The sequence below is a fragment of the Hippopotamus amphibius genome, chromosome 2, assembly GCF_030028045.1.
Source record: "Hippopotamus amphibius kiboko isolate mHipAmp2 chromosome 2, mHipAmp2.hap2, whole genome shotgun sequence".
NCBI classification, from domain to species: Eukaryota; Metazoa; Chordata; class Mammalia; order Artiodactyla; family Hippopotamidae; genus Hippopotamus; species Hippopotamus amphibius.
Window position 1 is genome coordinate 151734897 of NC_080187.1, and position 12220 is coordinate 151747116.

At 41.2% G+C, this 12220-nt stretch overlaps 1 protein-coding gene across 2 annotated transcripts in view; it reads right to left on the reverse strand.

The window, feature by feature from the left end:
- ENTREP2 (endosomal transmembrane epsin interactor 2) overlaps window positions 1–12220 on the reverse strand; it is a 404596-nt gene that overhangs the window by 22646 nt on the left and 369730 nt on the right. For both annotated transcript variants that reach the window (XM_057725225.1, XM_057725224.1), the window contains one exon: window positions 1309–1416. In XM_057725225.1, the coding sequence (XP_057581208.1) occupies window positions 1309–1416 (108 nt within the window). The remainder of the gene's footprint in view (window positions 1–1308; window positions 1417–12220) is intronic.

Sequence of the window (12220 nt, forward strand, 5' to 3'; positions counted from 1 at the left end):
GACAGACTTTCTTCCTACTTCGTTGGTAATTTCCATTTTAATTCTGAAAACTAAGGAATGCAAACTTTCAGCATTTCCAGCCCTGTGGTTCTGTTAGTTTGGTCAAATTGGTGTGATATTTCCTGATCAACAGTAAAATCTGCTGAGGTGAGTGGATCCCCAAGGTACTTAACCTTCCTTTACATGACACACCGGAGAGAATCCTCAACACAAGACGTCGGCGAGGAAGGCCAGAAGTTCACCGCTGCTGAAGAACCGCTTAATTAGGTATCTTTCAGAAAACTGCCGCCTCTTGGAAAGGTCGGCCTCGCTGTGACAGCTGTGCGGATACACACGGGGAGGAAGAAGCAGCACACGAGTAGGGCCAATGAATTTTTAACGCCCGGGTAATGATGCTCCCTGGCCCTGCGTCTTGATGAACTGATGTACTGCCACAGGGCGGGTGAGAAGGAACAAATCAAACAGGCTCCTATGAGAACAACTTGCCTTTTCTTTCATGAGATGCTTAAAACATTGGGGAGGCAGGGCAGGTCTTGAAGGGGCCCTGGGGAAAGGAGAGGGGAGGATTCCCACCCTTAGTATGAAGAGCAATGTCTTCCCATCACTTTCCCCGTATTTGCTGACTTTAGTGGTAATATACTGAGCAGCGGGATGTGTCCCATTCACACAAATAACGAAGAGCTGTCATTATTTATTGAGCGTGTGTTAATAAGTGTGTGACCTCTGCTCTTGGCCTCATCACTCCTCTGGGGACCAGCACTTCTTCTCTGAGACCCTGGCCAGAGGCTCCAATGATGGCCGGCCAGTGACCTGCCGCTGGATTATGAGCTCAGGGTTAATTAGCAAATCTGCAAGGCACAGAGGAGCAGTTTTTCAATTTGAGGAGAGCTCATCTTCTAAACAATCTTCCTTTATTAAAAGTGAACTCTGAAGCCTGCGGAAAGTGCCTTGCTCTGGAGCCAGAGGGATGTCTCAGCCTACAGGACTGTCACTAAAATTACTCAGGGGCACAAACCATGGGCTACCTAGAGGTACTTGATGGTAGCTGGACCTCGTCAACAAGGAGCTCTGACAGCACCTAAAATAAATACATCGGTGGCACCAAATGTGTGGGTTTCTGTCTTCCAGAGGGCAGCATGGAGTGACCTCCAAGGATCTCCAAGCCCCTTGTGCTGTCAGGGCTTATTGTCCTTGGGGCTTCTGGATGGAAGCCAGCAGGGTCCACGCGACATTGGTCTCAACCCGGCTGGGGGAGGAGGGGAGGGAGCCCGCCATTTTGAGTGTGCTGGGGAGGGAGGGGCCACTCACCATCTGCAGGACGTCGGCGGAGACCATCTGCATGCAGCACATGGCTGTGGCCAGCGCACACACAATGGTGGACAGGACGTTGAGGGCGCACACGCTGAAGAGGAGTTCCTGTGGGAGAAGATGCGGGAGGACGTCAGCATCGTCTTGGCGACGCAGATGGCAGGCTCCTCAGCACTGCCGTCAAGGTCCAGGAGGAGGGTGGTCGATTGTTTTGTGGCTTTTTTTTTTCCATCATCAAATCTGGCCTTTTATAGGCACATTTGTTTATTCTTCCACATGGTTAATCAAATTACTCTTAGATACTAAATGATATATTTTATAATTTTGATAATTATTAGGTAGTCACTAAGAAAATCTTCAAATTGCCAGCATTTAAGTAGGTGGGCCATCTTTGTCAATTATAAGGTGTAACTGAAAATTTTGATAAGAAATAAAATTCCAAGTTTTTTAAACTTTTTCTCTTGAGATAAGTATAGATTCACTTGCAGTTGTAAGAAATCATAGAGAGATCCTGGGTACCCTTCCCTCAGTTTCCCCTGTGGTAGCATCTTACAAACTATAGCGTGGTATCACAACCAGGATATTGACAATGGTAAAGTCAAGACAAGAACGTTTCCATCACTACAAGGACCCACCGTCCCCACCCGTGTTGCCCTTTTATAGATACAATCACCTCTCTCTCCCTGCTCCCCAGGCAATCTCCTTTTCCCGACCCCTGTCAACCACCAGTCTGGTCTCCATTTTTATAATTCTGTCATTTCAAGACTGGTATACAACTGGAATCATAAAGCATGTAACTTTTCAGAACTGGCTGTTTTCGCTCAGCATGATACTCTCAAGATTCATCCAGGTTGTTGTGTGTATCAATACTTCATCCCTTTTGATTGCTGAGTAGTGTTTGTTTGCTCGCTAGTGGATAAATGAGTTGTTTTCAGTTTTATTACAAACAAAGCTCAGGAGCATTTGTGCTCAGGTCCTTGTGTTTTTATTCCTCTGGGATAAATGTCCAAAAGTACAATTGCTGAGTCATATGGTAACTGAATGTTTGGTTTTATAAGAAACTGCCTCATTGTTTTCCAGAGTGGCTGAACCATTTTGCTTTCCCACCAGCAATGTATGAATGGTCCAGTTTCTCTGCATCCTTGCCAGCATTTGGTATCACTGTTTTATTTTAGCCATTCTGATAGGTGTGTAATGATATATCATTGTGGTTTTAATTTGCATTTCCCTCACAGTTTTAATGATCTTTTCATGTGCTCATCATCCATCTGTTTATTGTTGTTGGTAAAGTGTCTGCTCATAACTTTTGCCCATTTTCTAACTGGATTTTTTCCTTTTTTTTTTAACTGAGTTTTGAGAGTTCTTTTTGCATTCTAGACTCTAGTCCTTCATCAGATATGTGGTTTGCAAATATTTTTTCCCAGTCCACAACTTGTCTGTCTAGCCCTAGATTGTGGTGATTTTCTCCTGTTTCTTTTCTTTCTTTCTAAAAGCTTTTATAAATTTATGTTTTATATTTAAATCTGCTATCTGTTTTGAGTTAATTTTTGAATAAGATGTGAGGTTTAGATTAAGGTTTATTTTTGTGTTTTTAATTTTGATCTCTACATATTCATTGCTAGAATATAGAAATGTGGTTTGCATTTCTATTTTTCTGGTATCCCATGACCCTGGGATTTTCTATGTAAATAATCAGGCCATCTGCAAATGTTTTATTTCTTCTGTCCCAATTTGTATGCCTTTTATTTCCTTTTCTTGTCTTATAGCACGAGCTGGAATTTCAACTATTATGAATAAGAATAAGATGAATAAGATGTCAAGAAGAGATATCTTTGTCTAATGCTCTCAGAGGGTTCAGTCACAGAATTTTAACTATCCAGAGACAATCCATTCTTTTTTAGGTAATTTACTTTCAAATCCATGCCAGAGATGGAAAAAAATATCCATGATTCACAAAATGACCAAAGACTGACATAATTAAATGTCCTTCAGTATAATCTTATTCATACAAAAATTCACAAAATACTGTACATACTCAAAATGCTATTAGGAAAAATGGACCTTTCACCAGAAAGATCATGGTATTGATATTATGAGGTTAATTTCAATTTTCTAATCAAGGGGTTGAAAAATCCTCAAGAGGAGGTGGGACATACTCATTGTACTTCCTTGTCGACATGCATCTTACATGCACTGTGAAGGTTTCAAATGAACATCTAGTCTGGGAGCATGCACAGGGCTTGCTCATGGATACTTGAACCCACGTGTTCTAATCGATGGCATCCTTTAAGAAAGATCCCCAATCTCCTGTAGGTTGCTGTGACTGCAGAAGTCTTTGCCCGATTCCCTTCTCAGAACCTGCTCATTTATTCTCAAGGCTGCCTTGTAAAATAGCCGAAAAGGGTGTGATTATGATAATAGTACAGAGGACAAAGTTAACATACCATGCAAATGTGAAGACAGAGAACTGAATCATGTTTTTGAAGCTTGTTAGGGAGAACTGAAGCAGGTCTAAGCCTACGGCTAATTATTCCCTACTCCTGAGGTCTCAGTGTTCTGAGAACTGTGAACAAATGTGGGAAGAGTTGCTACTCCCATATCTGACTGAGTACCAGACACTGTTACCTCAAATTCTTTTCTCAGACTCAAATAGTTTCTCCATGTGCATCAGCTAATCAGTATTCAACTGAATACTCCAGGGGGACCCTCTGAAGATCCCAGAGTTCTCTGCCTTCCAGTATTCTGTCCTGAGAACTCTTGCCCCCAGGCCTTGGTCTTCCTCAGACCCTCAGCTCTGTCTCCTCACCTAGGGAGCCCCCAGGGATGGTCCTGAGTCCCCCGTCCTGCACTGTCCCCTGGAGACTCTCCCCTCATTTGCTGACCATATTTCAAGGATCACTGTCCTTCATTGTCTGATGGTCAATGTCTTCATAGTTTGTCAGGTTTTGTTGTTGTTGTTGTTTCAGGTGGGAGTTTAAATCCAGTCCAGTCCCTGTAACCCCTTCTTGACCGAAGCTCTTGGTAGATTTTTGTTTCTATTTTCTAAGTGTTTGCAGCAGGGCTTAGACTCATCTAAGCATCCTGTGAAACATTCCTAGGGCACCTCAAGTGTCCTCCTGAAATCACTAAAGCTGGAGCAGGTTGGGAGCTCAATTGTGGGAAACGGCAGGCCCAGATGGGGTTGGGAAGAGGCTACGGTGTTTGGCTTTTATTTTGTAGGCAATGGGATGCTTCCAAAGATGTTTGGTGTTGGGAAAGAGATAATGCAACCTGTTTTCACAAATGATTGAGAGAGAGACCTTTTGCAGAACCTGGGACATAGTTGGTGCTGACTGTTGAAGTGAATGCCCTTCTGAAACTAACACTAATTTTGTATATAGTCTCATTTTCAACCAAGTAAAACTGCTCACAAAAAATAAACACACATCATAACCTTTTGTTTGAATAAGCATCATGAAGCAAACACTGCTTTGTGTCTCATGGAGAGTATTTACTGGAATCACACGCCAAAAAGACTTCTTTTCTTCTTCTAGCTGTTTAAGTGCTTGGCTTTTTGCTAGATAACTGCACGCCACCTGGAATTGTGTTTATGTGTTTCTTCAGAATTCTCTTTCTGGCTTAAATAATGCCTTTACCTCTGCCCTTTGATGGGCAAGCACTGAAACCCAAGTTCTATGAAGTCTCTTTACAAGGTCATTCAAAATGACAAGAGTGAGGACAAGGCGGGTGTTGCACAGCGTCTCCTGAGTCTTGCTGCTGGCCACTCTGCATCCTTCCTCGAACAAAATTAAGGAAATCATGTCTACAACAAGTCAACTACAAAACAAAAACAAGAGGAGATACTTAGGGAAACCTACGAATGACAAATTCTTTTAAAATTCTCTCCAAGGCAAATAAATTCTGAATACTAATAGCATAACAGAGGAAGGTGACAGCCAGGAGAAACTACACAGTAAGAAACATTAAAAATTTAGGACTCTGATTCCCCTGGTTGTTGAAAATACTGTTGTCTAGAGGACAAAGGGTATTATATTCATTAGTATTAGCTCATTCACCAGTTTTTTCTTTTACATGTTTTTTGTTTCTTTGAATAAAAAAGAGATTCCATAGGAGACCATTATCAGGCACAATATAATGATGGAAAACAGAAAGGCGTAAAAAATGACCAACAGTAATGATACGTGTGTTATAATTACAAGGCATGGGAGTTCGGCTGTATCAGAATTATCTTCTTGAAGCTCCCCAGTTACTTGACACAGGGATCACTATCTTAGGGGATCTTTCATGGCAGCAACAGGGCTCCAACGTGGTAAAGCAGGATGTTGGGAAAGGCTGGTGGACGTGGTGGGGAGCCTGACGAGAGAAAGCATGCATGTCCTCTGTCCAAGGTGGGAAAGGCCAAGATGGGAGAGGTCCAGAGTTTAGAACCTCCTGCATCAAAACAGAATGTACACTCATAACCAGATTGTTCTGCCCTGAGCGTGAAGCAAATATACAAATATGGCAAAATTCTGGACACATGGTCCTTGTATCAACAGCTCGAGCTGAAGCACCCTGCGGGTCTTTTCCATCTGTGCCTCCCTTTCCAAAGCCGGTGACAGCCCAGCTCAGGCCTTCACGAATGCTCACAGTCCTGGACAACCCACACCAGCTCCCAACCACCCTCTCTGCTGCTTCTAATCCACCCTGCCTGGGTGGAGTATCTAGAAGGGCCTTCTACTCACAGCTCCTTCTCAGGCCTCTTTGCCTCTCAGATCACAATGTGACTCCACTTTCAAGGCCCAGGCTGAATCTCACTTCTTTCAATGTCTTCTTCTCAAACAGCTGAATCCCAAGGAATTTTTGCTCATTTGAACCCACAGGGCAACCAGGACCATCTATTCTTTATTGCCTTGTGACATGTGACCCTGGTCATGGATGGTTTCCTGGTAGTTCATGCAGATCTGTGTCAGGAGAGGCCGTCCTCCACAGGCTCTGAACAAGCCCTCAAGGCTTTTCTGGGCAAGCCAAGAACCTGGGCATGCCCTGACCATTCTTTACCCAGAACGCTTCCCAGGGTTGGCTTTGCAGCAGGCACCCTGGAGGAAGGTGCAACAGGCTGATGTTTTTGCCATGACTGAGAAGGTCCTTTGTCTCTGAACTAGGAGTATCATGTCTTCTGCCAGCGAAATAACAGCAAATTCTAACAGGCTAGTTTGTTAACTTGAAAGCAAGTGAAATCTCAGATGCCTGGCTATTCCTAACAGCACATCTCCCTCTTCAACAAGAGCAGAGAACAGTCTCCTGTTATTCTCTATAGTAGAATATCTCCGTCAAAATACATGACTGGTAAATATTTGTGTGAAAACGTATGGGAGATTTCATTATTCTCTTCTGAATTTTCAGTTGAGACTAGAAGGAAATAACAGGCTTAATTTTCAAATTTCCAACCACACACCAGAAAAACTTACTGTCACCTTGAAATAATGCTTTTCTTCAGAGTCTTACATCAAGACTCTTCAAAAACCCTTGGTCGTATTATCAGTGTGTGTGTGTGTGTGTGTGTCTGTGAAATCTGTGACTTCCATTTTCCATAAAATTTCTCCAATGATGACCCCATCCTAGAATAGATCCCAAGCCATTTAATTTCTCTCTGTAGGAATCAGTTCTTTGTGCAGCTGACTGGAATACTGATATGACAAAAGGAGTTAAAATTAAGCTGTCACGTGGAGAAGGAAAGTGATTCATGGGGGAATCTGTGAAAGCTGTAATTTTAAGACAAAAACATTCTATCTGGAATACCTCTAAGTTTAAGAATTTTGGGCCTTGCTCTGGCCTCTCATGTACCATCAACAACACAAATGCTACTGCAAGAGGCCAGGTTTACTCTTCACACAATATGTGCTGTTTGTTCAAAGTCACTTTTAACTTTGAACAAAGACCCATAAGGAAGTTTACACACCCTCCACAAGGGTGCAGAACAGCACCTTATTTGGGAATTCAGAACCTGTCCTCTGTCCCCCGAAGCAATAGTTTTTGGCCTTTAGTTGATGGATGTAGACTGCCTAACTATAATCTGTGTAAATAACTATAATTCATAGACTATTTTCTTACAGCTCTATCAAGTTTGAAGACCAAGAAAACCATTTGCCACTTTTCTGATATTTAAGGATGAGTATTCAGGCAAAAAATATGTTTCTTTGGTGTGTATGGAGGGGCAGGGGGCTGTACACACACACACAGAGACACATACACACACACATGTGTATATTTTAATCTTTTTAAAATTCCTTTTTGATTTCCTTTTTGACCCAGTGGTTGTTCAAGAGTATGCTATTCAGTTTCCACATCTTTGTCAATTTTTCCATTTTCCTGCTGTCATTGATTTCTAATTTAATTTCATTGTGGTCAGAAAAAAATACCTGCTATGATTTCAAGCATCTTAAATATTTGTTAACACTTGTTTTGTGACCTAATGTGTGATCTATCCTGGAGAATGTTCCGTGTGCACTTGAGAAGAATGTGTATGCTTCTGCTGTTGGGTGAGAAGTTCTGTATGTCTATGTCTGTTGGGTCCATCTTGTTCTAGTTCACTATTTCTGTATTGATTTTCTGTCTGGATGTTCTTTACTATTATTGTATAACTAATTTATCCTTTTGAATCTGTCAATATTTGTTTTATACACTTAGGTGCTCTGATGGTGAATGCATATACATTTACAATTGCTTTATCTTCCTGTTGAACTGACCCTTTTATCATTATGTCATCACTATTGTCTCTAGAGGTAGTTTCTGACTTAAATAAAGTCTACTTTATCTGATATAAATATGGCCACTCCTGCTCTCTTTTGGTTACCATTTGCATGGAATACCTTTTTCTATCCCTTAACTTTCAGCCTGTGCGTGTCCTTGAATCTAATATGAGTTTTTCTGTAGACAGTAAATAACTGGATCTTGATTTTTGGTTTTTTATCCATTCAGCCACTCTGCACCTTTTTATTGAGGATTTTCGTCTTTTTACATTAAACTAATTATTGATGTGGTAGGATTTACTATTGCCATTTAAACTATTTTCTGCTTTTCTTGTAGTTCTTTTGTCCCTCTTTTTATCTCTTGCTGTCTTCCTTTGTGTTTCATCTTTTCTGTCTTTTTTCTTTTTTCTATATTAATAGGTCTTGATTTCTTTCTCTTTTTCTTTTGTTTAATTTTACAGGTATTTTCTTTCTGGTAACCAAGGGTGTTCCATAAAATTTAGTTATAATAGTTATATATATATATTTTTTTAATATACATATTTCCTATAAATTTTAGATTTGTAAAATTTCACTGTGATCCTAATTAGCCTCTAGCTTTAAAATAAGATCAAACAAAGAATTATCCTATATTTAGGTGAATTTTACAAATAAGTTTTGTCAGGAGATTTTTGGAAGAGAAGAAGGGTCCTGCACATATCAAAATGTATTATAAATTTACAATAATAGAATAGTATGACATCGATAAGGAACAGAAGCGTCCAGATACAGATCTTCAAAATAATGGAAAAAGTGGCACATTATATAACTTGTGTTGGGATAACTGACTATCTTTAAGAAACAAAAAGACAAATCTAGATGTAAAAAAAAAAGCAAGAGAGGAAAATTCTTCCTTGTGAACCTAAGTGCAAAAATCCTAAGCAAAATACTTAATCCAATAAGCAAACAATCCAATATTGGCAAACTTAATCCAATAGTGTATTAAAAACACAGCATGACTGAGTTTGGTTTATTCCTGTGTTAGAAGAAGGTTTTAACATAAGATAATCTAATGTAATTCACTACATTAAATGAGAAAAATCATATGATAATCTTAAGAGATGTCAAAACAGCAGTTGATATTTCAACACTAGTTTAAAAGCTACTAATAAACTAGAAATAGATGAGAGCTCCTTAACTTAAAAAACTCAGAAAATACCAGGAAGGAGCTTGGGGATGGTGGCTGTCATACTTTTATTCAACACTGTACAGCAGGTCTCGGCCATCAGAGTGAGAAGACATTAAATAGAAGTAAACTGGGGAAGAGAACAAGATGGTGGAACAGAAGGATATGGAGTTCTCCTCCTCACACAAATATGTCAAAAATACATCCACATGTGGAACAATCCTCACAGAAAACCTACCGAATGCTGGCGGGAGGTCTCATACAATATTCGTAAATTCCATATTTGAGAATACACCTACTTGCTAAAATTTATTTATACTCCCCCAAATCAATGGCACTTCTGGGATCATTCAAGGTCACGTGTGGAGTGGCAAAAAATTTGAGTTGCCTGATGGACATATTCTCAGCTGAATTTGAACCAGACAACCTCTGCCTTCTTATTTATCTCATTCTATAAATGAGTGTCCTTTTTCAGGTCTATTTACGTGTGTCAGATAAGCTTTGCTGAAGCATGAGTTACAGTGCTGTTGGCCTCAAGTTCATTGTTAATGAACCAACAATACATATTAAATAAAGTGTCTTTAAACAGAAACACATGTGAAGCAAGGTCTGTATTGACTAGCTGACAAAAACGTTGTGACCAGAGGCTTGCAGAGTCTTTACCCTGTATTTCCCCTGGGAGCAATGGTCCTGTATTCGTGAATCCAGTGTTGGCTGCAAGTTTATAGAAATAACTACTTCAAATAAAGCAAATCTACTGTATTTGTTAAACAAGATATAAAAGGCACAAACCATACGGGAAAAGATTGATAAAATCAGCTATATGGAAATGTTAAAACTTCTATATGAAAAAGGACACCTTAAAAAAAAAGGTCTACAGACTGTGAGGAAATATTTGCAATCTGCACAGTCAAGAAAGAATTTGTATTTGGAATATATAAGAAAGCCCTAAAATAAAAAATAAAAAGACAAACCAATATGCAAATAGCAGAAGATGTGAACAGATAATCCAAGGACGAGGTGATGCGATGGCCCTTAACATGGGACCATGCTTCTCCTTCCTGTGGTCAGGGGATGTGTGTAACTCATTTAACAAGGAACCATGTTCCTCCCTGCTCAATGGCAGAAGGAGAAGGCTTGGCAAGGACATGCGAAACGCAAATCCTGATGAAGAGCTGGTGGCGTGAACGTTAGCACAACGTCTTTGCAGAACAACTTGGTGATTCACAATAAAGTGGAAGATGCCTAATGCCCGGGACCCAGCAACTCCACTCCTAGGAGTGTCTCCTAGAGAAATGCTCACACAGGTGCCCAGGGAGACATACACAAGGATGTGCAGAGCATTGCCGGTGATACAAACATCTTTGAAGGCATCCAAATCTCCATCCACAGGATGAATGGCAAATAAATGTTGGTCCATCCACACAATAGAAGATTGTACAGCAGGGAAAATCAACCAGAATCTTGCCATCAAATGGACCGCTGTCACCAAATGCCCCATGAAAGCAGAAGCTAAAGACGAATCCATACAAATAGAATGAACACCATCTGCATGAATCTGAAACCAGGCAAAAACTAACCTCACTGTTTAGGGACACAAATATATGACGGACAGCAAAGCAGGAAGGGATGTGAGGTGCAGCGGGGGAAAGGAGAGGCGCTTCCATTGAGTCGAGGGTGCTTTCTTATCTAGCACAATTGACACACGGGGGTTCACTGTGTCACTTCTCAGACCATTCTGTGTATCTTAAATGTTGCCTAGAAAGAAATGTTCACAATAACTCCATACAGTGCATCCTCTAAAAAGAAAGAGGCCCATCCAACGCACATACCACAACCTCTATCAGCTAGTCCCTGTGGCGCAGAGCAGGCACACTCAGTGGCTGAAGAAAAGGTAATGAGTCATCTCTGTGGACAGGGGAACGCAAACCCACAAAGAACACCTGGGAGCGAGCAGCAGGGAGCTGCTAGTACCCCAGGTACAAAGGAGGGAGCCAGGCTCCCAGGACCTAGGAGAAATAGAACCCAGAGAGGGGTCCCTCCATCAAAGCCGGAGCTGCAGGTAAAAACTCACAGCCTGCGAGAGGAGGAGGCTGGAAACAGATGGCCTGATCTCTCTTTCCAACCTCCCATCTCCTGCTAGTGCCTCTCACTGGGCAAACCCAACTGGAGGCAGAGAGAATGCAGAGACCAGACTTTAGGGGCCAAAGCGAGGCCAGACAAAGGAGGACGGACAAAGGCGGGGGGACTGGGGCAAACAGAAATAACCAGTAAGCAATACCTAGCGTAGCTATCTATCAACTATCTATCTCTATGAGTAATTGAAAAAAGCAAAGTTGCTAATACAGTATTAATAAAGCTCCTGCTTTAGGTTAAAATTTTTACATATATAAATGCATGTCGTGTAGAAAAAAAGTCTAGAAGAGAATGTATTCACTGTAGGGTTATCTAATCTATCTAGTTTTTAAAATTTTCACGATGGTCAGTTATTGCTTTTATAATGGAAAATATTCAGTAAGGTTCTTTTTCAGTCACTGGAGTGTTGAGGAAAAGCCCTAAGGTTTACTGTATAAGATTCTCAGAATAACTGTGGGGATCTGTCTTAAGTCTCCACAATCGGGAATCAGTCTTTTTTTTTTTTCTTTTAAATTTATTTATTTATTTATTGGCTACATTGGGTCTTTGTTGCTGCACGCGGGCTTCTTCTAACTGTGGCAAGTGGGGGCTACTCCTTGTTGCAGTGAGCGGGCTTCTCATTGTGGTGGCTTCTCTTGTTGCAGAGCACGGGCTCTAGGTGCACAGGCTTTAGTAGTTGTGGCACGTGAACTCAATAGTTGTGGCTCATGGGCTCTAGTGCGCAGGTTCAGTAGTCATGGTGCATGGGCTTAGTTGCTCCACGGAATGTGGGATCTTTCTGGGCCAGGGATCAAACCCATGTCCCCTGCATTGGCAGGTGTATTCTTAACCACTGCGCCACCAGGGAAGTCCCAGGAATCAGTCTTAATGCTACAAGTTT